We start from the raw sequence: 27,940 nt of genomic DNA on the forward strand, positions 1-27,940 counted from the left end.
GACTTTGGATACAGTTATTTACATATGTCTAGTTATACCATATAACTAGTATAGAAATTATGTAAAAGATTTACATAAAAAAAAAACATTTAGATTAAATAAGAAAAAAATGTTTGATTTGAAATATTTTATTTAAAACTCGTTTGCATAAGTTGTACAGGCAGCTAGATCCTAGCTATGAATGTTCGGTAAAAGATATAATTAAAACGAACAAAATAATATATAATTGACATTACATTTCATATTGAACTTCTATTAACCATTGACAACTTTAGAAACAGTACAATTATCACCAGTTTAAACAAATATGTATCACTATTGCTATAACTTTAAATAAATAAGGAGATATAACTACAACCTCATTATACAGAAAAAGGTTGGTACGAATTAATGTAATCGATTATTTCATTTTAATCGAATAACAATTACAACAGTCGAGAAACCTCCGTACCCACCTCGATCTGAGTATCAAACATTAATATACTACCAGCACTTTTATATCAAAAGTTATAAAAGATTCTACTTTATCGTTTAGTTTTAATGTAAAGATTTTTCCAAAACGATTATTATCGGCCACTATTACTGAACAAGTGCTAGTATAAATCTCACAAATTAGAGAAAACAAGTAGTTTGTCATTTTCTCTAAGACGCGAAAATAAGAAAAGTGACGGCCAAGGCTGTATCGAAAATCGATGCATCGACTGAAACTTTTCCAAAGTATCGAAAAGGGCCTTGTTTTACTCCTAAATTATAATAAGTAGTCACTGGTCTCGAAACATGGCTTAAGTACTATACATCTAAAATATATAAATTATTACAAATTAAGTAAGGCATTTACAACATCTGGAATCCTTAATTTACTTCATATTTACACGATATTAGATTATTTAGTATAACATCGTGTAAAAATAAAGAATTGACTAAACTTATATGGGTAAAAAATTTTGTTTATAATATGTAAAATGGTCAAGATTTCGGCGATCTAAGCTGACCCATGAAGCTTGTATTTGTAATTTATTACATCCGTACTGTAATTAGTTGGCACAGCTTTCCAAGGTCAGTTACATTTATAAATATTTTAAATTTAGAACATCTTTATAAGGGCGTAGTCGTTACAACTTAGCGCTATCGTTTGGCACTGACTTTTGTAAAAATATTAATAACAATTAAACATTTATTACACATCAAAATTTAAAATGAGAATTTGAAAATTATTATATATTATACTTTAATCACAGTCATGGTAGACTTATTGTAAATTATTGGTTGTGCGTGCCACGACAATATGGATTTAAATTGTAAAATAATAGCGATTACTACATATGACACGAAATCTTAATCTAATTCATCGCGAAATTTGAGCATTATTCTTGTGCATAAAAGAATACATGAAAATTGCTATCACAAAAATGTTAAACTTTTATGATGTTCTTCATGCAGCTGAAAATACCTCTGAGGTATTTCACCTTCGTCTTTTGGCGGAAACAGCAGCCGCGATCATTTGTCTCAACATCGGTTCCGGTGTGCAAGCTTTAGGATCACATTTCATTTGGCCATCACCTCCACATCTGAAAATATTTTTTAACTTTAATGAAATATTTATTTTTTAACCATTTAAATATATTTTTGTTTAATCGAAATATATTCTTATTATTATATTCAATGTCTTATTAAATCTTTTTTGATCAAACCCAGAATTTAAAGCTTTTAAAATTAGCTAATAGACCATTGAAACTACATTGTTATTATTTGTTTGTCGGGTTTTAGTAATGGAACATGTTGATGCTAACAAGTGATTGATACTTACGTGCAATGCAAACATGGCCCTGATGAGGCTCGAACGACTTCTCCGACCTTATACGTATGTCCCTTAATTTGACATCCTCTTCGTTGAGCGGCACCTTTATAAGCATGCGGGAGGAAGTGTGGGGGTAAAGTTGTAGTTGTGGTAGTTGTTGTTGTAGTAACGTTAAGAGTGGTTGCCATAGATACTGGACATTCATAACGTGGACAACAAAAGCCTTGTATCGGTTCCTCATGGCATCCGTGAATAGGTGGTGGACAACTCTGTTGTAGACAAATAATATCACTTCTAAAGCAGAAGCAGAAATCACATGGGTCGTCTCGTGGAATTTGTTGTGCTGAGACGTAGACTTTGCCACCATACCGACAAGTTCCCGGCCCAAACGCCTGATCTTCATCAATATAATCAGGTTCTTGTCCGTACCCACCAGTCGGAGGAAAATCTGGAGATGGGATTCCTTCATTACTTTCATCAATAAATCCAGGCTTAGGTACGTCCGGCATCGAAGGAGCTACAGTTGTATCAATTGGCTTATTTGTAGGCTTCGTAATATGTGGGGGTGAGTACGTCGACGTTTCTTCGTTAATTTTACTCGTAGTGTCTTTTGCGGAATCTGAAGTTTCTTTTTCTTTGTCTTCAAATACCTCCGGCTTCGATGGTTTCTCCGAACTTATATCTTTATCTAATGAATCTTCTACATCCTGTAAAGTTGGAGATGATGTTGGTTGTATTTCAACTGATTCAGTTGTGAAATCGCTTTCCTTAATCACCTGTGAAGTTGGTGTTACTATTTTTTCGTCTTGTACAGTAGATTCTTTTTTGGTTTCTTGTGACTCATAACTAGACGTCGATGTAGGTAATTTTTCAGTTATTGAAGACATTTCGGTTTTTATTGGAGTATAAGTAGTTTTAATAATTTCATCTATTTCTTCTTGAATATTAGTAACTGATTTGTCAATATCTTCCAATACTTCTTTAGTTGTTTTAGAAGGTTCACTCGTCTGATATTCCTCTTTGGGTGTACTGAAATTATCAAGAATTTGATCACCACGTTCTGGTTGCTGAGGCTCATAATTTACGGTTGTAGCAATTTCTTCTAATGATGCTCTCGTAGTAATTTCATCTACGATGCTGTGTGTATGTTCTTCAAGCTCAACTAAGAACGAAGTAGTTTCACTAAGTTTATAATCTGAGTCTGTAGTTTGTTTATTATCTTCTGTCACACTTGATTCTTCATGTCTTTCTGAAGATGATTCAGTAGTTATTTTTACATTTGGTAAAGGTGTTGGATATATCTCAGTCGCTATTTTATTCGTATCGTTTTGAGGTTCAGGCTCTTCAGTTTGTAATTCGATAACAGATTCTGTACTGTATATTTCTGGTTGGTCTGGCTGTTCTTTTTCCGGTATGGCTGGTTTAGTTGTTTCAATATTTAAACTTGAATCTTCGGTTACTGAAGTAATCAATTCGTCTTTTTTATCTGTGTCTACGATTGAAGTAGTTGGTTCAGTGTGATATGAAATATCTGTTGATTGCGAATGTTTCGTATCAAATGTGGGTGTCGTGAAAGATTCAATTTCGTTCGAAATTATAGTAGTTAATTTTTGAGTATCTGTTTCAGTTTGTTCTGGTTCTTTCGTTCTTTCATATGACGGTTCGGTACTACTTTCCTTTTGATCCAATATTTGTGATTCTGTTATTTTCTCAGTTACGGTTGCAGTTTCGGTTGTTTCTTGTTTTTCTGTAATTACTTTTGTATCAGGCAATGTGTGTATTTCAGTAAATACAGGTATTTCAGTAGTTTTGTGTTCTTTGTCTACAACGTCAGTTTCTTTTGAATCCGTGTCACTGATCGTAGGTCTATCCGTAAGATTTTCAGTTGAAGCGTCTATTGGAGTGCCATCTTCAATTTCCTCGTCTTCTTTTTGTGTAGGCTTAATAGTTGTAATCGTGTGAGATTCGGCATCAACGGATTCCGTAGATTTCTCTTTCTCTGTTATCGTTTCATCTTGATGAACCTCAGAATACATCGTAGAAGGTCCTTGTGTAGTTGAATAAAGTTCAGTGTTTTCTAAATCATCTTTGTCTTGTTCTGATACTTTTGGAGGAATTGTAGAAATTTCTTCGCGGGTCAATTCAGTTGTCATCTCTTCTTTCGGTAGGGATACGGTTCCTTGGTATTCAGGAGAATAAGAAGTATGTGTTTCAGTATCTACAAATGATTTTACTGTTGTTTTTTCTTCTTCTCTATAAATAATTTCGTCTTCTTTTGTAGTTACAATTGTAGGTTCAGTGTTTAGTATTTCTAATTTTGGTGAAGTGGGTTGTGCGTCAGTTACAATGTCAGTTTCGTAAACTACGTTCTCTGTCACCGCTTCTTGTTGCTCACCTTTGACTGCTTCTTCTAATGGCGATAAAGTAGTCTCATGTATTTTTGAGGTTGATAAATATTCTGCACTTTCTGTTGTTATAATTCTTTCTGTACTACTTGTTTGATGTTGAGACTCTATGTCCTTAGGATTTTCAGACGCCTGTGTTTGAGGTTCAGTAGTATACAAATCTGATATTATTGTTTGGTCCTTCTCCGTCTCTAAGTTTTTGTCATCGTATACTTTAGTTGTTAAATCCATTTCAGGTTCATTCTTCTCTGATATTACTGTTTCTTTTTCACTGTCAAAATCTGTGAATAAGGGAGATTTTGTAACTACTTTCTCCTCTTCATAAACAGACGAAGGCGTTGTAAATGCTTGAATATCTTCATCGAATTCGGAGTGTTGTGTCTCGTCTATTTTTTCTTTTTGAATGGTGGTTGAGTCTAAGTCGTTGGATGTTATATAAGTCTCTGGCAATTCAGTAGTTCTTTCTTTTTCTTGTTTATCTAGTGCAGCTTCAGTTGGGCTTGATTCTTCAAACTTCGTAAACATTTCTAATTTCGTTGTATCTACGTCAATAGGAGCACTTGTTTCGAAAGTGTCTTGTGAAGTTGTTTTTTCAGTAGAAACGTCCAAAGTTGTTTCTTTGGCAACATCTTCTACGGGACTATACTTTTGCGTTGAAGTAGATAAGCTTTCTTCTGCTGCAACAGTTCTTTCTGTAGATTCATGTAGTTCTTCATCAAGGTTTGCACCAGTTGCATGTTCGATAGTATCCTGATCCTTAGCATTTATAAGACTTTCGGTGACATATGATGGAGGCTCAGTTTCTTTTTCTACTTCAGCTACTAAGCCGACTGTTGTTTTTTCCATATCTTGTAAAGATGTTTCAGACTGTGTAAACAATGAAGTATCTTTCTCAATTTCTTGTTTATCTTGAGGAGGACTGGTGGTTACTTCACTGAGTGTTTCTTCTTTTGGTATATTTGACAGATCTTCCTGTTTGTCTTCAAACACAGAAGCTACCGTTGAGTAATCTAACGGTGGCTGAGATTCTGTCATTGTGCTTAAATGTTGAGATTCAGTTTCATACTTTGTTGTTGTATGTTCACTTTGACTTGTAGGAAGAGCAGTTGTTTCTAGAGATTCTTCTTTTTCTTGAGATTTTTGAGTACTAGTATCTAGGGCATTGTCATCAGTTTCTGAGGGTATTATTTCTTGCATTTCTGTTAATGTGACTTCATCACTCTCTAAAGGAGATTTTGTTTGAATTTCGTTAACAACAGTGACTTCTTGAGTGGTTATTTCTTGAGTCATTACGTTGTCTTGTAATGTTGTCGCCAACTTATGAGAGTCGTAGTCTAGTTCATCGACTTTAGTTTGCTCGCTACTTGTAGGTTGCATGACATTTTCCGTTATATCTTGCGCCGGGGAAGATTCTGTTACAATAGTTTCTAACTTTCCAGTAAAACCTATACTACTTTCGGTAGTTGATATTTCGAAAGTGTCAGATTTAGTAACAGAATTGTCATCAGAAACATGCTGATCTTTCTCAACTACCGGTTTTTCTGTTTCTCTCATAAGATTATCTTGTTCTTCTGTTGTTTTTATTGTGGAAATGTTATCTTCCGCTAATGTTGAAATCACTGTAGGCAATTCAGTAATACTGTTTTGTTTAATTTCATTATCCTTGGTCATTAGTTCGTCAGAAATAGTTTGTATTTTTGGATTTTCTGTATATGTGTCCTGTTTTTCGGTACTGTCAGATTCTGTTGTTTCAGTAAATGCTTTATGTGTCACTGCGGTTTCAGTTTCCTTTTCTGTAATAGGTGCGGTTGGTGTATCATCTGATTCTTCAATCGATTGCTCCGTTGTTACTGCATGAATTTCTTCGCTTTCCGTTACAAGTTGTGCAATATCATGAGTACTTTCATCAGATTTTGTTACTAAAATTTCAGAACCCTCCGTAGAAGTTGATTCTTTTTCTCTAATGGGTTGGTCCGTTACTTCTAAGTTATGTTGTGTTGTAGATAGAGTATGTTCATGTTGCTTAGATATATCAGAAGTAGTTTGTTCTAATTCTGATGTAAAGTGTTCGGATGATTCAGTATATGTTTCCTGTTTTTCAGTAATTATTTCCGGAGGTGTGTACTTAGAAACTTCATCCGATTTCGTCTCCGTGGGCTGGGAAGCTTCTGTCGATACGATATTGGCTTCTGTGGTAATTTTGATTGTTTCGGTATTAGCAATATTATCTTCTGAAACATCTGTCATCTCTTCTTGGGGCTTATATGTTTCGGGCATTTCAGTGAGTTCATCTTTTTCTATTTCTATTATTTGGGGTTCACTTGTTGTTTGTGGTAATTCATTTATTTCTGTAACTTCATTGAACTGTATCGATGTTTTTTCTGGTTCTTCAGTTATAATGTCAATTGGCACAGATACTGTAGTCCTTTCATCTTTAACTCCATACGTTTCTGAAACGTCTTCTATCGTTCCATCTTTCTCAGTTTCGTCTACGTGAACGATAGGAGTTGTAGATTTTTCGATTTCAATTTCAGTTATTTTTGGAATTTCAGAATCTGGTTTTTCCTTTTCAGTAACAGATACTGGTACTGTTGGATAAATATCATTACTTTCAGTTGTGATTTCAATTTTATCAGCTACGTTGTCTTCAAATATTTTATTTGTAGATTCTGATGTTGTATGGTAAATCATCTCGCTTTCAGTTGTCATTTGATTTATTTCTGTTACTTCAGTCACCTTCTCCTTACCGTCGGGTAATTCTGACATTTCGGTATCTTGTGCTAAAGTAGTTTGTTCTGTCATTTTTATAAATTCATCTTTTGGTTGTGTATCCATATCAGGTTTTTCTGTGCTAATCAAAACTTCAGATTTTTCTGTAATACTTTGAATTGTTGGTGATTCAGTATTATCATTTGTAAAGGTTTCTGATACTGTCATCAATTTGTCTGTTGCGTCAGTTTCCTTCTCATGAACCAATTCAGTTGTTGGATTATCAGATAAATTGTCATCTATCAGAGGTGAAATGGTTTTGGGTGGGTATTCAGTATCAACATCTAATTCAGTTAATGAAATTTGTGTAACTTTGTCAATGGCCATTCTCTCAGTTGTAAAATCTGTAACTTGTTCTTCTTTAGATGGTAATGCCGGTTCCTCAGGTGTTTTGCAGTCTTGTCCCTTACAATCTGATGGAGCTTTTACTTCCGTTTCAGAAATTTCATGTTTCTCGCAAATATCATCTTTGCAGTCCACTTCTGCGTTTTTACATTCACCATTTTCATTGCAAATTAGCTGCGACGTATTTTCTGAATCGGGTAATTTATGTGAATCTATTTCGCTACCTGGTTCAGGTAAGCAATTATCACCTTCACAAGCCACGACAGGTGAAACTGGGCAGTTACTATCGGAGCACTCTTGTTTAACCGGTGGCTTTTGTGACTCATCACCACAGTTATTCAAGCCACAGTCACTTTGTTCTTGTTTTACTGATGTCTTATCTAAACAATCCTCAGTCTTACACTCGCTTGGTGGTTCCGAAATGCCTTTTTGTTCTTCATCTGATATGCAATCTTGACCACTGCATTCGCCTGGAGCAATTGGTTTAGGACTTTCTGTACCTGACATTTGATTATGAGATTGTGGAGGAATCGTTTCCTTAGCACTGCAAACATATGTTGGACAACAAGCATCGGGAGAATCATAAATGGGTTGGCAATCGCTCATATTTTCCATATATTCTGGTGGGGAGCTGCAAATTATTGGGTCACATTTTATTATACTGCTAGTACACTTGCAACTGGTATGGCAATTATTAGTGCTCGGTACAATGGTGTTATTGCTGTATGTTACTCCATTTAATAAGCAATCTCCTTCTCCGGGTATTCGACCAGGAGCAGATATAATCGGAATATTGTCATCAATTTCGTTAATAACTGGGTTGACTGAAGTTGTTTCAGGTATGTCTGTTTTTTCAGTAGCAACTGTAGTTATACTCATAGCGACATTTTCTTCAGTGGTTACTGGGGCTTCATTATCAGGTTTAACTCTTTCAGTAGTGCTTAATTGAGTTTCAGATTGATCTAGAGTAGTTGCTTCTTTTTGTTTCACATTATCGATATCTTCAGTGTACATTTCTATAGACTGTGTTGTACTTTGAGGTTCATGGTGTAAATTAACATTTGTGCTTACTTCTAATAAGTGTTCATCTTTGAAAGTGGTTTCATCGACTAAATCAACCAAAGTAGTTGGCTTCTCTTCGTGTTCTTTGACAGTTAAAATTTCATCTGCTACAATATTGTTATCCTCTTTCCTGAAAGCTGATTCAGTCGTCACAAAATCATCTTCCTTGGAAATTGCTCCATGCATAGTTTCATAGTCATCAGAAATAGTAGGTTTTATTTCCTTTTCGGTAGCTGATTCAATGTTTGCTTCTGTTGGTTGAACTATTATATTTGGTTGGTCGTCGCCTGAAATGATATCCGGGATTGTGTTTTGATCTTTATCAGGTTCAGTTGTTTGGATTATTTTTACTTTTTCAGTTGTGGCTAGTAAAATTTCGTCGATAATATCAGGCGTAGCTTTCTCAGTAATAACATCCTCTATTTTGGTTACTGAGCCAACGGGTGTATAATCTTCACCACTGCCTTCTATATCAGTTTCAAATGGACTCATCTCTGTGAAAGGTTCATCTGGTTCATTCCTGTATCCACTTCCTTCAACTCCAACCCTTCTAGGTGGAGATGTGGACAGATCAACTGTTTCTGTGGTTATTTCAGTACCGCGGTCATCCCCTTCGCATATATAAGTATCTGGACAACATTGGCCATGACGCGGTGGAAGCGAAGTACAATTTTTACCTTCATTTTCCATTGGTGTTCCACATTCCTGTACTACGCAAACAATATCTCCTTTCATACAGTAACAATGTTCACAAGCTTTTTCAGTTTTAATTAAAGTTCCATCTGGGAATATTTGGTTATCATGAACGCAATCTTGGCTAATCTGCGTAACCGGCATTACTGTAGTTGTTGTCAATAGGAACCCTGGCGTTGGGCGTACAGTCGTGGTCATATCGTCCAGCAGAAGGGTTTCGTCTTCTGGGTGATCTGAAAATATAAGGTAAGTATGTTCACATTGACTTATTTAAACAAACAATATGAGAATAACGTAATTAAAACGAAATATATATTTACCACAAGAATACCGTACTGGACAACAAACGTCCTTATGATAAATAGGAGTACAGCCGTCCACGTGTAAAGTACACTCTTGCATAACACACGTCGTCATATTTCGAATACAGTAGCAATGTTCGCAAGGTTTATTTGGAGTCGAAGGTACTTTGGCGCCTTCAGAGAAGTATTTTCCGTTAATACTACAGCCGTATTTGTCAAGTTTTCCAACTCCAGTTGTTCCATATTCAGCAGGCGAAGATGTCGAAGTCGAAGTGAGTAAGTCAACTGGAACTAATAATTATAAATTGTGATAAAGTGAACCGAGCATATGATCATCTTACAAATTATACTTCGAAACCTTAAGCATTAACGAAAACATTACTCGTTATACAAATAGTTTATATAATCGATAATATTATATGAATAAAAAAAGAACATATCCCATTTATTAATTATTATAATTATAATCTTAAAATTAGGACTAACCGTCAGGGCAAGTGACGATAGGACAGCACTGGTCAGCTCGTTTCTCCACTGTGCAATCTTGGCCAATGGGCTTCGTAAATGGACACACTCTTAAGTAGCACATAAGCATCCGATTATGACACGTGCAGTTGAGACAGGGTTCGTTTGTCATAATTCTATCGCCTTCTCCGTAATGCTGGAAGTTGTAATAACATCCTTCGGTCGGACCTGTAATGTAGAAAGTAAATGAAAATATGTAAGTGAGTATTCTAAATAATTTGAAATAATTTTATGTTTCATTTAATACGTTTTAGAATAAAATGAATTTTTGAAACTAACGGGTAATAAAAAAGTGTTACAATTTTGAGTTTCGTGAGATAGACGAATATGACATATAATAATATAATTTTTATTAGACTAATTAATATAAATATCACGCTTTTTAATTGACAACTTAGATAAATGCTTTAAATTTAATTAAATTTTTATAGACTTCTTTACTAAAATTATAAAAGTTTAGTTTATTGTATGTATTTTTAATAAAAACGAAACATAGTTTCATATATAAAAAAATCATAAAATGAAAAATAATAATTTACCGTTAAACAATATGTTGGATGACGCAATTTTTTTATCTAATATTGAAGTCTAAGTTAATTTTCTTAAAGCCCGAAAATTACACGAAAATTGACGTGAACAATATTTGTGACAACGATACTACATTAAAAAATATTCCTCCCCAAATCGATTTGAAATTTATCCAAATACTTGGGAAATATTTGTTTTAAGTGTTTTAAATAACAAAAATGAAATATTTGATTAAATAGTGCTTACCATCCATTAACTCTAACGCAGTCTGGTCGTTAGCTGTCGGTGCTGAAAAACAAGTAAAATTAATATTAATGAATATGTCTACGGTATTTATATGCTTAAATTTTTATATAATTTTAATAACCCAACATTCACTTTCAAAAACGAATCAATACATAAGAAAAAAATTAGAAAAACTTAAATGAAGACATTACTGTATAAAATAAAAAGCTACGTGTTCATTGTCTATTAAAATTAATTTATTATACATATTTTCTGAATATGTTTATTGCAAAAAATAATCAGAAAAAGACATCCCTTATTTACATTTCCATTTCTTCCCGGGTAAAATTACTAGTCAATTAAAATGCCAATAATAATTAACCTCTTCTGGGAATAAATTATACTTATTCATAGTTCATGTATAATCCATTAAGTTGTAAAATTGACTATGGTTACGTTGATAGTTAAAATAATAATAGGTATGTAATATAGCAAAGTTGTAAATGTAGAATGTTCTGAGAATATTTTACTGCTGCTTTTATGAGCTGACTTATTAGGAGCATTACAGCTGGACAGGATATTAACTGCAAATCACTCGAAAGTCGCGATCGGTCATCGTCATAAGTCGTTTTACATATCCGTTTTACTGCGTATAATTACTGCAAGCTAGCGGTGGGACGACAAAGCTGTAATTAAAGTAACGGAGAACGTCGTTAACGTCGGAACCGCAGTTTTGCCGTTTCGATCCGAGGGCATAAGTCATACGCCGCAGGAGATTCTAAGTATGTAATCGATTTTCGGTTATGATGCAGCCGCTTGTGGTGCCGTTAACTCTGTGGCATCGGCGCCCATTACTTTGCCATATACTTTATTGGAAAAATATTTATGGTTACAAGTGCTATAGGTGTATTAAATTCTCATTGATTATTAAATTTAATTAGATTTTAACACTCCTAGTTACTGACAATAAATAACATTAGTTTGATTTTGTTATTGATTTTAGCGTGGTCGTATTGTTCACCAGATCTGTTAAACGTGTGTTCGTTGCCGCGCCTGCGTAGCACGATTCTTGCTGGTCCACCTAACGGTCGTCAGGAATGTAGTTTGCGTCCACTTTTGTCATTTAAAAATAAATTATATTTTTTCCTTTATCGCGATTAATATCAATCAAGATTATTATCATTGAACGGGATTTAAGATCTCAAAGAGACTTTTCTCTATCCATTAAATATTATTTACGTAGTATTTGCCGATTTGTTAATCAGCCCATGTAGTTATTAAGGAGGTGTAATTATGTTTTTCCCATTAAACATTAACGACAAAATGATGATATTACGATGAGACGTTCCCTTTCCCATGTCATTAAATAAAAAGATTATATCACAAGTAAATACGCGGTTAAAAATGGCTTTGCACGAACAAAAAACTACTTATGCAAAATCGTGCGCTTAGAAACATGGGCGAAGCAATCGAAATGAGGAGGTAGCATGAATTTAAAATTTGCACTACATTAATATGGATTGTTGTTTCAATGAATGAATGTTGTCGTGGTCGCCATGCGTGATGAAGTTCACACGGTAGACCTAAACATTGTAGGCCGCATTTGAATATACTTCCTATGTAAAACATAAATTCAGTACGAATTCTTTGAAGTAACCGTGATGCGGATACTAAGTCTTCGTGGACTAAAATAGTATTATCTAATGGTATGCGCAGGCAACTGTAGCCCGCGTCCACGCTGATCTTCCCAAGATAAACAATGTGAAGTAATTGGGCTGGGTGACCCACCTCAATTGATTCATATTAAATTATTCACCACTAAAACGTGACGTTCAATATTTGCATGTCAATCACACATTTGTAATTTACAAACAATATTATTCTTTTTTTAAATTAGCTTTCGTTAGCTCGCGATATTCAGAAACCGTTCATATAACAAAATAAATGTACTTGTATTGCATAATTTATCTATAGATCAATAACCTCGGAAACTTGTTTTAAATTTATTTAGCGAGTGCATTTCGACGGTGTTATTTTTTTTATGTTTCAGAGTATTTTAGTGGTAACGTCAGCGATAACAGTAGCTCTGGCGACGTCGGCACAGGCGGCGACAGATATCGCGCACGAACATCTCAAGAATAGCTAGACCTATTCTAGGTCACGAGACAATACAACGGTTCTACCTGTTCTCCTGTTGAATTTAATGTATCGTGATTAATAAATCAAATGTAAATTTTTTAAACTTGTATATTTAATGTTTTGTACTACCTACATGTTATATTCGTTTTTATAGATTATATTAATATTAACATATTCATTCCGCAAATGTTTTTATATAAATTACGCGACACAAAATATATTCCTGCTAAAATATATTTTAAATATGGTTATTTAAAGGAGATTATGTATGCTGAGGTTCTTATGTCTGTAATTTAGTGTTTAAGTATAGTGTTTATGCAACACATGCATGTAGACAACACAAACCTGCTGATGAGCACGCGATGCACGCGGCCAGCGCGAGCAGCGCTGCCGCCGCGCGCCTCCGATCCATCTGCCGCCACCCGTCTGTAACAAACAGAATCACACCTTATAATACTTACAAAGCTAAAAATCTAAGTACTACACTTGTAGTACTGCACATTTAAAATAACTTATTGACATAATGCATTCTAAGTGTTTATGAATAAGAAAACATAGTACATTACCTAACAGTATTTTAAAATTATATGACATTTAATTTTTATTTATGGCTAGTCCTTTCCTGTCTAAAGGAATAACTTTAATTTATACCGACGCGTCGGTTATATAAGTCGAAATTTATAGGTACTTGTATTAGGAAATCTCTAAAGTGTCGATACACTATTATCCCTTTATATTTATAGCTTTATACACAAATAGGAACGCTCTCTGGTTACGAGGCTCTAAATAGAGATTATTGTTAATACAAATCACAATTCAAAGTTTTCACATTCAAGAACCGAGAACCGGGGTCAACGTCGTCCGCCGATACGTTTTAAATCGTTTATTTAGGCAAATATATTTTAAACAACAAATAAAAGTAAAATATAGTTCCTACAGTCTTATTATTTTGACACTGTATATTTATATGTAAAGAAATGTCTAAAAAATGTTAATCGGATTTCTTGAAGTGCTAATTTATATTTGCAATATCATCGATCTCTCAATGACACAATTAAAATTAAATGTAAGGAAAGCAATCCACTCAGTACAAGTACGAATATTAAAAAAGTTCGTAGCGAACGAAAGTAGCACAGTCCCTGCGAAGTGAGCCTATTAAGCTCTCTTAAGCGATGAAAACAAAATGTTTTGAGAAAACTTTAAGGAGGGTGAAATTTGTTTTTGTTTTAATGAGAGGCTTAGAACATTATGCAGGGTCCATAAGAATGCTCTAAAATCGTAGAGTGTTCTTCGTTGGTAGTGTTTATGGTTAGATGTAATAATAGATGTAAGGTGGGAGGTAGGGGCGACACGCGAGCGGGAATATGTGTCGTGGAACAACGTTTGGAGTGGAGGGAGCGAGGGTCGCCCGTGACGCGTGTGTGCACCCCGATGCACACATTTCTATAAATAAGATGTTTTTATAATGGCCGGATACGTACATTGATCTTTATTGGTAACGCGTTCGTTTCGTCTTATTTGTCACAATAACGCATTACGTTATCGTGCGCGTCTACAGGCTGTGTATGTGGTCATTCTGAGTATGTTATTTGAACTAAAATACATTTTGATATTAATATATCTCTGAATATGTATACTGATCATAATATTAAGTCGGTGTTAAAGTGTGGTGAAATATGATTTTCCCTTTTAGGTGAGAGAGCCGTTCCCATTTCTAAGATATTTATAGTTGTTACTACATTTTAATGAAAAAAAAAACTTTAATTTAACTTTACTTTTACTTTAATTATGGGGCCAATTTAACAAAACCAGTAGTAAATTTAATTTGTAAATACACCGCCTTTAATGAATTTTGTGACAATTTGTTTAAAAATGTATTTTGTTGAAAAATCGTAGTTCCGATTATCAGGAAGAAACTCAAAAAATAAGTTACGAACTTAATTTAATACAGTATTAACAAGTAAGGCTTTTATGTATTTCTACATATTATTGTATAACTGATCAAGGCGCTGTAAAAACTAGTACAGCTATATGTTCTGTTTCATAGAAAACTGTTTCTTAGAATTTCCCTCCCTAGACAATAAAGTTGTGAGCTTATAGAATCATAAAGGCTTGATAAGTATTACGAATACATGTTATAGCGAGTGCAGTTACTCTCCGAGCAGCCAACTTGTATTTATGGCTCGTACTTCAAGAGTCAATAACTATAGGGCAAAATTATTGTTACTCAGCTCCGTTGCTATACCCGAGAGTTACCGTGGGAACACATGAGTTCGTCCGCGGTTCTGCGCACATATGAATGTATGTGTATTTACATAACCTACCTGCGCTACGAGTTCTCTAAGTATTCTTTACATATCGCTTACAGTGCCTTTTACCTTTTAAAAAATTCTCGCCTTAGATGTAGAACAAAAGGGGGATGCGCTCTGTTTTTTTGCTTTTATATACTTCTTTTATATTCCCTGCATTTTCCAACCAACCGTTTTCGTACAAAAAAGTAAAAGTAATTTGGCTATAAATAAAAAGATTTTTTGCAAACTTCTAAAAAAAATGTTTTGGCAAAAGTCTTCCTTGAGGTACCTTTCACAGTTAACTCAATTTAAGTTCATCTTAGATAAATAGAACGTCATTCTATTCGCAGATAGGGGGTCCCTCCGTCTAGACACTCTTCGCAAGTCACCTTCCCTGGGAGGGTGAGGGCGCGGACGATACACCACTATCTATTTATTTGCTTTAGCAAGAGTACCAAGTGTTCGGGACATTAAGAGGTTCACACATCGATAAGTATGTTATTACATTTCGAGCAATATTTTGAACAAATAAAAATTCCTGTTGTTACATAATGCATTTTTAATATCCATCAAAGTAATTAATATATTTTTTAGAATTACTGTGTGTACCTTTGTTAATAGTTGTATAAGAATAATTTTGTTCATAGGTAATGGAATTGATACAATCATAAAATGACTTAAAAGTGGAAACACGGTTTCTTTTAATGTACAATAGAAACCCACTTCCCATGCATAATTCGACATACTGTATTTTCATAAAAGTCATTTCAACTGACGAGCGTTAGACTCTGAAGCTTTTAGGAAATTAAAAGTAAACTATGTTAATAAGAAAGTAAGCACTCAATAAAAATGTCAAGTGCCCTCTGTTACATATTAAATATTGTTTTCATTGCAAAAATGATAATATTTACGTTATAAATGTAGGTAGGTAGTAGTGTGATTGAATGTGATCGGAAGGGCTTTGGGCGATCGAGACGTGGGTCGGTGGCCGGGCCGCGTGTCCGCACTCGGCGGTGTTGCCCAACACATAATTTCGGAGCACTGCAACCGCAGCGAGCATTGACACCAATTTCGAACATGAACAACTGCTCCAATATCGAAGCATCACAATGCATTATTCTTTATTGATTGTGAGTTCAATAAAATACGCTTCCCTATTATTCCCTATAGAAGAAAGGTCTTCTTAAATTGATTTCCGATATATTAGTAAAATAAAAAAAAAGTAATTGAAGACTTTCGTAAATATTTATAGATAAACCCGAAGTCTTACTTTAATACCAAAGTACAATACAAATAGACAACCTAATAAATAAAATAATTCTATATATAATTTCTATGAAATGTCAAGTGCCATAAACGTTAGTGGAAATGAAGATAATAGAAGCGCTTAAATATTTAAGATCGATCAGTGAGGTGTCACATTGTAAAGCAACGGGCGTGTTCGTGCTACGTTCAGACATCCAGTGCGCGCGCTGCCGTTCGCACAATGCACTCACGTACGCAAGTCGCGATTATCAACCGTCGTAAATTACGGGTGATTAGCATAGAAGTCGTGGACATGGCGACGTCGACTTGTTATTAGATTCGGATACATGGTCCCACTACATCGTTATTAGGCGATAATTGTCGCTAAAGTGTAGCGGTCGATTAACGGCATACGAGTACACGGAGCCATGTGCATATTAAGTATAATATGGCGCCATAGTTCGTACAACCCATAGTTTAAACTAATTACTGTAATCATATTTAATACATGGTCTATAATTATAGTAGTAAATGATAATTGATAGATAATTGGTTAATTATGAATGTTTCTTATTTTTTATCACGAATTGCGATCGTTCAAAATGTAATAGGTACAAAATATGTCTTTTAAATGTACTCATATAGCATTTATATAAAGTAAATATACTTACTCCGGTACATCAAATATAATAAGGAATAAGAGGATCTAGGGCAGTCGGGTGGAAGTAAATTCACATGACAGGGTGAGTGTCTCCCAGGGAAATGGGTAGGAGGAAAGCAAATATTAGTTTCCCTCGCGTATTCATAGTTCGTTGACCCGTGCAAATTTTGTGTCAGATGATACAAATAAAAGCTATCTAGTCTGACGTAACAGTTCTTAGTTTTTAAAAGACCTTTTTCATTTCGTCTTTAAAAACATCTGACCTATTGTATTCGTAAATTAGCAAACTTTCAGGTTGAATTACTTACTCTACTTTCGCGCTTTGAAAATTAAATATAGCCTAGGACACTGTCAGAATAAAGTAGAAATATCTCACGCTCCACATTGGTACTGCTTTTACAAATTGGGAATGTGGAGGCGAGAGGGCGGCAGGGAAGGCGATATCGGATCATGCGTCGGCACACGGCTCGCACGTATCGTCAACGTATTCCGAATAATTTAGGTAAATCCGCGCTAGACGTCTCTTCACCGTTAAGCGAGTTGTAATTCAACTCAAACACCAAAGAATTATCTTATTATTATGCTATTTCGTGATTCCGATTTATCTTTAAACGAGTGATATAATTCGCATGAATTCGTTTGCACATTAAAATTTCGCTCGCATCGTGACAGAATTTCCACTGATCAGAAATTTGCATTGAAAATTAAATCAAGATTCGTATTTTATGCGACTCTCATGGATTTCAGGAATGGCTAGCATTAACGACGGCTTATTTACGTATACTTGATTATGTATAATATACGATAAAGTTATCGTTCACAAAAAAAATACAGAACATTTTAATTCAGGGCGCTTTTTTATGTGGAAATAAAATAAAAATAGTAAGCGGAAGGTGCATTTTTAAGTCGTTCAAGCTAAAAGCTCGTATGCGCTCATGTCTGTGTACTTGTAGAAAGTGGTTGTGGTGTGAGTGCTGTTGCTAGGCTTAGTGAATTCGCGATTGTTGCGCGGCCGCGCGGCTCACACGCTGAGCGTTGCCCTGCGTGCCCCGCGGTCACCGGCGCGCCGTACCGCTACGCCCGCCACCCAGGTACGCTCGTGCATATCTACCGACTAACCCTCACACCACTTCTTATTAGCATACAGCTCTCGCGTTATCATTGTATAATTAGCCATACATATTTCATTTACTTTGTTTTTACATCAACGTTTCAATTCATCGTGCTACATCTGTATTGAGGACTTATTTTGAGGAGGGCTAGCGACCCAAGTGAATAATAATTTATTAATCAGTATATACCATATATGTACGACGTTATATGTACAAAAAGTATTTATGGTTACAGGAAGTATACATAAGGATGAATCTTTATGCACAAGATCACGGCGATTAGTTATAAGCATATTTTCGTAATGACTCTTACAAATAATTGGATGGTTACCATGCAACCCTCATACTTTACGACCCGTTGGGATTCGAACGTTCTTTGATAGTTATTGCAGTGCCCGCTGACCCTCTCTGACCTACACTCTCATACACCCCTGTTTCCCCCGCCAATGGGTTCTGCACATTTAAGAGGTGACCTTTGAATCTGATATCCTTTTACTTAAAATCGAATAACTGTATTCTGTCTGTTTTCGTTTTATCTGATGTTGTTTACTACAAGTGAGGGATTTATTTGTGTGAATAACTAGGCATCAGGAAGTGAATGCGGCCGGCGTGATGCCCATTGACTGGAGTTCGCAGCAATGTTCTAATGCTTCGTGTTGGGCAGTGTTTACGAGCACCTAGCCGATAACTAACCGGCCGACCAGTCATTACCGGCCATATCTCTATGTAAGGAATGAATGGCAAGTACTTACAAACGAATGTCAGAACTAAGCTTTAAACGAGCTAGCACAGGCACGTAGTAGATTTTACTTCACAAGCATTTTCCGTTAACCGTTTTATTGCCTCAAACATTGTTTACAAGCTGAACGACATAACTGAAGTTTAAATACCTCAAACTTACTATTGATTCTGGTATGGACATGTTTGTACAGGATTCAATCCCAACCGACGCCATAAGCACACATTGTTTCAACTTAAAGCAGAATGATTTTGTGTCGAAGCAATAAAAAATATGTATACAATGTTAAGTTATCAGAAATATTTGAAATAGATTTGACGTTAAAAAGAACAAATTTATCCTTGGTTTACTGACCGTGACAGAAAAAAAACAATGGGCTGTAAATGCTTCATTTTTTGCATAAAACTGCTCCGAGTTCAAGAAACTGGTTCTAGTGCAAAAACGATAAAGAGACTAGACATGAAATATTTATACGATGCATTATCATATTACACGGGAATCGTGGTCATAACTTTGAAAATTATATACTTCGTTTTCACTAAGAAACCGCACAAGAAAAAAAAAATTAAACAAAACGTTCGTGTGTCAGAGACCGGTAGACTTTAACCCTTACTGCGAAGCCTATAAATTGCGTACGTAATATACTTAATCTTCTTTATTTGCCAGTAACATAAGGTAATTATGATCGAGTATTACTTGTGCGATATAACCCAGAACCATCATTATCCAGGAATGCACTTACACGACGCGAGAGCCATGAATAAATGCGATTAAAGGCTATTTTAATTAGCTATTTATTACAAATTAAAATAGAGGAGGAATTTTTATGACTTGATGGTTCACGTACCTAATGTGTAGTTCACTTGTAAACAATATACTAGGCTAGCTACGGTCAACAATGAAATCATGCTTTTCATTATTTTATTATATTTATATTAATAAGGTCCTTTAAAGCGCTTTTACAGTTAAAGTTTACCTAACATTATATTGTAATTACGCGTAAAGTTTGTGCCAAAAATAGATGTTGGAATCATATGATTAGATACCGCTATCTAGGTTTGATCTTAAACAAACTGACTTGCGCCCACCACGGCCGGGGTCAAGTTATGCGTGCAGTACCGACCCACATTTGAAGGATTACAAGTAGCTGCCGAGAAAATTTACCGCTAACATTGCCATATAAGCTGTATGAATTTTAGGTCGCTACAAGCATAGTATGCTCTTACGCCGACATCTGCGCAAATATTGATTTAGTAAGTCGGAACTACAATAGCGGCGGTCGGTCGCGCCCGCGCAACCTATCTGCTGATAGTGAGGGCCATCGACAACGGCACGTCAACATAGACTTTCTTTCTATTGCTTATAGCAGTATAGTTGCGTACACTCTTACCAGTAAACGTTTGGTAAAAATTTAGTTCAGAAAACGCAAATAAGTTACTACCCACTTGGAGTTTTTAATATTTATAGTTAGATACGACGAGTCACGCGAAAGTAAAAAAGTTCAGGGATGCTATTTACCTAAATAAAAACAGATTCGAACAATGGGGACCACAAAACTGGAAGACTTGTAAAAGAACTTCCGAAAACTTTCATAATAAGAATATAATAACGAAAATAAAATACCTAACAAAGACATCACGAAATCATCTAAAAGTATGGTTTTACCCATTCGTTATCAAACTAAAAACTTGTAATTGAAATTGGAAATTCAATCCATACGGAAAAAAGTAATGAAACAATTAGGCAATTTGTCTAAATTACATTTGGAATGATATTCAAATTATCAAAAGAAAACAAAATATGAATTAAACAATCGAGGCAATTTCACCTCGTATTAAATGTACCGAAATGTTGTAAAATCTTTCCATGTCAAGTTTAATATCCAATAATCATAAAAAGAGGGCCTGGGACCGGAAATTACCTTGTTTTACTTATACTCGCTTTATGCAACAAGACGTATTAAATGTTGTTTTGTACCGTTATGAAGATGCCGCAGTTTACCGTATCGAATCGCGTATTTAATACAGAGAATACCTTAAATAAAACCTTTTACATATTATTAAAATAGTATCAATATTCGATTTAGGTTGTGTTACTAAATACACTACAGTGGATATAATTGATATCTGAAACGTGTAATGTTTTGATATTACTTGACATGACGCTAGTCATAAACTCAAATGGACGTTCAAATCGATTTAGATCCATGAAAGAAACTGACTTTCATACATACCTACTCGTAACAATTTTCTTAGATGCAAAATGTAATCTAAAAATAGCAATATATGTCTATTAGCACGATTCATACAAAGATAAATCTTTATTACTTAGTTTATTACTAAGGATCACGTTTATAATGAACTTTATATTTCTATATTTTAAACTTATAATGTTCAATAATAACATACAATTTCGTAAAGTAATTCCGATGTGCTTATGCTCTCTAAATGCGCTTTGTCTACCAAAGATCCGTTGAAACCCGTTACATAGATGCTTTGATTAGGAAATAGCAGTGGTCATTAATTTTCCAATATCATAGGTTGTTTGAGAAGAATGAGATTCTTATTTTTTTAAATAATTCTACCGAGACTTTCATTTATTTTTTAAGTACATATTATTACAGACTTGGCACTATCAGGCTAAAAGATCTCGCCGTCCATACTCATAGAAGTTAATATACTCGACTATATTGCACAAAAACGCCCTATGCAGTTTCCTGTGCTTTTTTATGTCTATAAAATTGTAATTAACATTATACAGTGCACAGGAGCTACTTCTATTACGTGATTTATTCATTTGCTGTCAGAACATACGTATTACTAAACTTATTTGTTAAGTTAAATTAATTTACCAGACGATGAAAAAGGTTTCTAAAGGTATCTTATAATATGTGTTATTTTTTGCATTTTATTGAAATACACGAGGAGTACGCAACATTGTAGCTCGTGGTCATAGTTGGCTGGCTACGGACGCGAAAATCACTTATCTTGAGTTTATTTTAATAGTCGCCATCGCATACTACTCACTGAATAAATACCTAATGCTTAATTTTTAGTTCTAAAAGTATTATTTCCGTATAGATTTAAAAAATAAGGGCCAGTAAACCATTTACTTACGAACGAAAATATAATTACGGTGTTTTTTTAACAAATGATAATCATGCTTGTGATTTATTCGGACAAAAGGTTTAGTTAAGGAAACGTTAAGAGTTACGTCACTTCTTTATATCAAAATACCATAATCGGCTTTTTTTATATTTGAACAGTCGTGATTAGCTTCAGCATCAAAACACTAAAGGAACAATATGTTTATAAGTATTATTATTACCGGTTAGAAAAACTAGAATAAAAAACGTCTGTATACACTTCAAGGTGAAGATGCTAGCACGAAGATCTAAAAGCAATTCAGGGAAGCATTTTAAATTAGGAAGTAGTCGTACCACTGCGAATTAATACATCCAACTAACGATCGACTTGGGTAGATTGATGTAATAAGGCTCCGAGCGAGTGGTGCTTCTAGATTGCTATTAGGTATCACTTAGCCGCTGAGGCTATAAATGAGTCCTAATGGATTCAATTTTATCTCAGCAAAGTCACGCAAATATCCAGCCGCAGGAGCATTTGTATTTTCTACTTAAAGGCAACTCGGTAGGTTTTAGTGTTTATAAAAACATTAATGGCGCATGTAATGAGATTGATTGCATTGGCTCTAGATCTTCATTGAAAAAATATCTGATTACGCTTAAATTTTTCGAGGATATTACAAGAAAAATAATAATGAAAGGTAAGCGAAATACATTGTAATATTAAAAAAAAATACTTTAAATCCACAACCATATTCTTCGTACATATATTTCCACTTAAAACGTAGTGCCGTTATGGTTTTGTCGCGAACAAATATAAAATCTTGCATTTTGCAAGTGTTCCTTAGTTGTTAGTCACGTGGATTGTTAGTCGACGCTGGTGGCGCGGTGGCGAAGGTGCACGCCTATCCACTCGTAGGACAATGACATCGCACGTTCATCACGATAAAATAACCTGTACATTACCTATCTGTGCTTATTTTTTACCTACATTATGCCATTTTAAAGTAACGATTTGGACAATATAATTTGTCACAAAATTATATCGATTTTGTGATCAATTTAGGACTAAGCACTATACAAAAATAAATATTTTAATTGAGCCTGTTTTGTTTTTCAAATCAATGCACCGTGAACTCAAGATGATTGATGAATTTCAGTTCGTTTTCGGGACCACGTTTTTATCGTTCTTATACGTTTTATCATGCCGAAGTAACACTTTCAAACGGGGATATAAAGACTCAAAACCGCTTTTATTTGAACACAAACAATGGATGTTCATTGCTAAGTAGTCTCCTTAGTCTCTCACGCTTCGCTCTCGTCTTGGCGTGCGAGGTCCTAGACAAAGTTTGAAGTGCGTGTAACAGACACACCTCACTAACACAAAGCCATATATATCGATACAAATACTAATTGGTAAAGACCTGACCAAACAAAACATGAGAATTTTTACTTAGTAAATGGTAAAGTGGACATGTCTATTTGCTTTGTTATTTAGAGAGTGGGTGCCACGAGTCTGGGCACTCAAGAGCTCTTTAGTAAGGTAGCACATGAAGCGCTCGATCTGGCTGGTATCATAAGTAGTAACGCTTTTCGGGGCAAATTCTAACTTGACATCGTAGACTATGTATGCTGCACTCAATGGCTCGCAGATATACTTTGTCGCTATTATTTGTCTATGTTTCACTTAGTGTGGGTGTCTTTATGATGTTCGTTTGCCTTTATTAAAGAGACAGCAGTGATACGGTTTTGTGTCATGGTAAATCATGATACTGCTCTCAAGAAACATAATAAATTTGCTGTACTTATACTGAATACATTCATAAAAATATTTTTGATTTATTTAAGGATATGGTTTTCGGTCAAAATACATTTTTCACATTCTCGAGGTATTTGTAAAAAAAATATTTTAAGGTAAAAATTAGTTAAAATACTTCTTAATTTTTTACAAGTATCATCATCTGAATATCAAGTTATCTTAAACACCAATGTGCTTTAAACGTTTTATTATACGTTGCCTGATATTGTAAATAGGAAATAGATAAATTTCTTGTAGTTCTCAATTAAGCAAAGAAGGTTTTATTCAAAATCGTTGTACTACCTGGTTTCAATTTGCGGAGGCAATATTATAACAAGACGAGATTTGGCACAGTGACGTCAGTACTTTCACGCCTTATACAAATCTGATTGAAATGAAAGAAGATTATATTCTAATAAAAAACTTAGACTGGCAAAAAACCTAAGCTAAATAACATCATAACCTACATTCCTTTTGGTGGCACCGTACCGTGCGCGTTGGTGCTATTGAATGTGAATTTTAAACGAACTTCAAGTAGGCCCATATTTGTGTGTTTCTCTTTTATCGGTCATTGTGACCGGCATCGCGACTCGGCTATATTCTGATATTGATATTCATGTGGCGACCCGCTCCGAGGTTTCTTACGCACACGACGACGCTAGAATTCCCTTCATCGGAGACCAATAACCACGCTATCGTGTAACAGATACAAATTTTCCAACAAGAAAATATATCCAGGCGCACATAACGCCTGTAAAATGAAATAAGTAATCGTCACTTTATGTTTTAATGTGTAATAATATTATATTTTATAAATATAATTGTACGCTGGACCTGACCATTGTTGATACATTTCATTGTAACCATAAAATCAAAATCACGTCTCAAAATTGTACGATTACAACGAGCAAGTGAAACAGAAACGGTTTATGTGTTTTTTGCAACATTTTCGTGGTACAGTAACGGTTCTGTTCCTTGCGTCTGTCGTCGCGACGAGCTTGCTTTCGCGGAGCACCACAATAATTTCAAATATTTTATTGTTTTTTTTCTTATAGGAACAAAAACACTTCAAACTATTTTCAGTTTACTTGATATTATATATTCTTGATTAAAAAAATACGTAAGAATTTAAAATTATGTTCCCGAGCTTTTTGACTTATGGCCGGTATTGATAAAAACTGTTGATTTTGAATTACATTACATGCATCAATGCGGTAGGTTGCGTAGGTCATTGGCACCTGTAAGACCCAGATTAAATTCCTCATAAGTTGCCATTTTCTCAGGAAGCGGCGGCGCGGCGGCGCGTGGCCGCAACGCCGGCGACGCGTCGCGAGCGCATTCTGTCACGGCGGGACTCTGCGCGCGCATATTGACGCACAGTTTCATTAAAGCAGACTCACTTAAGTGGTTCTTCAATATTAAGGATATTCGTTTAATATTAATAACGTTCATTGTTCAACCTAACACCGTCAACTAACATTTAAGCAACCTATTCATCTAAGATTAATTTAAATTTAAGAAATTATCAAATAAATACCAGTTATAGCTTTTATTATTTTCATTGCCCATCGTACATAGTAAAGAGCTAATGTTATGGACCTTGTTTTTGCATTTGACAATAAAAACTTATAGACATCATGGCCGTTAAGAAAATAGCGTCATTCAGCCACTTAGCTCCCGTCAACTGAGCGTAATTCCGTAGACTAAATGCAAAACATTTAGATAAAACAAAAGAATCGGAAACTTATCGACCTTGCTAGATCATCTTAGTCACTGAATGCGTTACCGTAAGTAAATAAGTTAATATAAATAAAAAAATGTTTTAACCATATAAAATGTATAATGAAAGGTAATTTAATAACTTGCGGTTGACCGTGTAATTTTCGTTTTTTTTTTAAATTATGTTTACAACGAATCGTGAAGTAAAAACATACCGTAATCGATAATAGTTATCTTATCTTATTACTAATAATTTAGTCTATAAAAATCAATTTTATTTTAATTTAATGGTAATTTAAACATTTTTAATCACTTAAGTTATTATAAATAAGGAAATATTTTAAAATGTTTATAACTTATCCTCAAATATAAAAAAACATTACTATGATTATTACTGAAAAACATATTCCTATATGTATTTTTAAAAAAAGATGGTTCGCATATCAAAATAAAGGTATTGTTCCTACGAACCTTAGCGTTACAAAACATGTGATATAGCACCCCAACGCATCTCAGGGGTAAGGGCTGGTAAGCGAAGGGCAACAATGAAACCTTCACCCCGCACTTGAACCCGCAGCGCGGAGCTTTGCGCAATGAAGCGAAGCAAAAGCGTCGCTGTGTCCGCAAATTCGTAGCCCACCACTTAAACATAGCTGTGATGGTTTATAGCAAGCAATATAAAGTAATTGCTTCTAGCGGTGATTTAAAAAAATGAAACTATTAAGATTATATTCAATCCTTTTTTGCCGACTACAGATTGCAGCACTTAGCTCGAATTTTATAAATTAGCATTTATATTTCAAAATATTTAAAAAAATTATATCATTTATTTATTCAAAAGAATCTTCTCATTTAAGCTTATTTCATGTTTAAAATTCTAGTTTTTATAAGCAGTAATTTTATCTACCGTTATAGGCAATTTGTTATTATAATTGACAAAAAAATTAATCTAAAAATACATATAACTTTGAAGTTATATTTATCTATATGTCGCGGCGAGCATCTATTATGTCTTATTACTTTACAAAGACTTTACAGATAATGGACAAAAAACTAACGAACAGGGAAAACCATTGTGGCAGGATGGCATTCGATACGCGCTCTTGTGTTAAATTACTGAATTATTTTATTTACTTTTTATGATAACGAAATATATAATTAAATTTGCTAAAACGAAATATTACACTCAAATCAGGTATTATATTGTTTTTATTTCTATAACAAATTAATGAAATGATGTAAATGTAAATGATTAATATAAATTGTATTGGTAATCTTAAGCATTATTATAATAAATAATAGATAAAAAACATATCGGAAATAAAGTTAAACGTTTGAGTTTTTATTTGAAAAATTAATTAATTTAAAGACTGAAAGAAAACATTGAAAATCGAAAACGTTATATTGATTAATCGTGAAAAAACTACTAATTTATATAATCGTCAAAATAAGTTTGAATTCTCAATGCAGCTCGTATTTGTAATGCAAAGTATGGTATAAACATTTTGTAGGTACAACATTAAATGATTAGGTGTTAGTGTGAAGTATTGAATCCGCTACGCTCGTTCGCGGCACGCGGTCGGCGATAGATATGACGGTATTTGCCTACTTTAGTCTGAACTTAATCTATTTAACTCTAATAAATAGCATAAATTATTAATTTACTCCGAAGGACTCCAACAAATCGATTGTAGCGGCACAAATATGCATTCTCTACACGTTTTATAAATTGTTAAAGACCTTTCATTTTTCCTTGAGTATTGTATTTATTCTTTCCTTTTTGTTTGAATTCGTTGATGATTTAAGAAACCAATGACATATTTAAAAACAATTCGTTTCTCAACATTTGTTATTTGTTATATTGAATGGCGATACTTTGTTAAGTATAAAATTGTTCAAATATTTATAAACACGTTCTAAATACATTCCCTTTTTATATAAACGGTACAAAATAATATTTCTTAAACATCAAGGGTCCTTTTGGCGGTAAGTTGGCATACTAAGAAGGTATTTAATCAGTTAACGTTTTAACATAATTAGGTATTACTTTTATGCTTGTTTTACTTTTTTCAAAGAAAACATTTTAAAACATCACATTCGGCTTTTCCTCATAAATTGTGTTATTTTTTGGAAAAACATTCAGAATTGAAGTTCCTTATAATTTATAATTATTTTTTTAACTTACCTCACTTTCAGATACAAATTTTCCGCGTTCACTCTGTAGGCAGCTCGGAGTCGCTTAGAGGATATTCGTTAGAGTATAGTGACACAGTGGTCCAGCAATAAACAGTTAGTGTTGTTATATAGCGGAGCGTGATGCCTACGGCACGGCCGGGCCGGCACTGACGCGAGGCGGGCGCTCGCCCGAAGCCGCGGTTCTCGGAGGCTTCGCAGCGCGAGCTTTCAGCGACACACGACCCGCACGCACTTGCACACTGCACTCGCCCTCGTCTACCCACGCGTTGCGATTCTTCTCTATCGTCTACTGTTTCGAGCGCCCGA

The 27,940-nt window shown here is 34.5% G+C and overlaps 1 protein-coding gene across 1 annotated transcript; it reads right to left on the reverse strand.

Annotated features, from left to right (window-relative positions):
- Positions 1 to 112: 112 nt before the first annotated feature.
- On the reverse strand, positions 113 to 27,940 carry LOC124533426 (mucin-4). Its single transcript, XM_047108672.1, has 7 exons — positions 27,624 to 27,940; positions 13,137 to 13,217; positions 10,674 to 10,715; positions 9,861 to 10,067; positions 9,393 to 9,665; positions 1,808 to 9,305; positions 113 to 1,568 (listed from the first exon to the last, which is right to left on the reverse strand). The coding sequence occupies exons 2-7, from the start codon at positions 13,201 to 13,203 to the stop codon at positions 1,463 to 1,465; spliced, it is 8,193 nt and encodes a 2,730-aa protein (XP_046964628.1). The 5' UTR covers positions 13,204 to 13,217; positions 27,624 to 27,940; the 3' UTR covers positions 113 to 1,462.

Source organism: Vanessa cardui, chromosome 11 (assembly GCF_905220365.1).
Source record: "Vanessa cardui chromosome 11, ilVanCard2.1, whole genome shotgun sequence".
Lineage (NCBI taxonomy): Eukaryota > Metazoa > Arthropoda > Insecta > Lepidoptera > Nymphalidae > Vanessa > Vanessa cardui.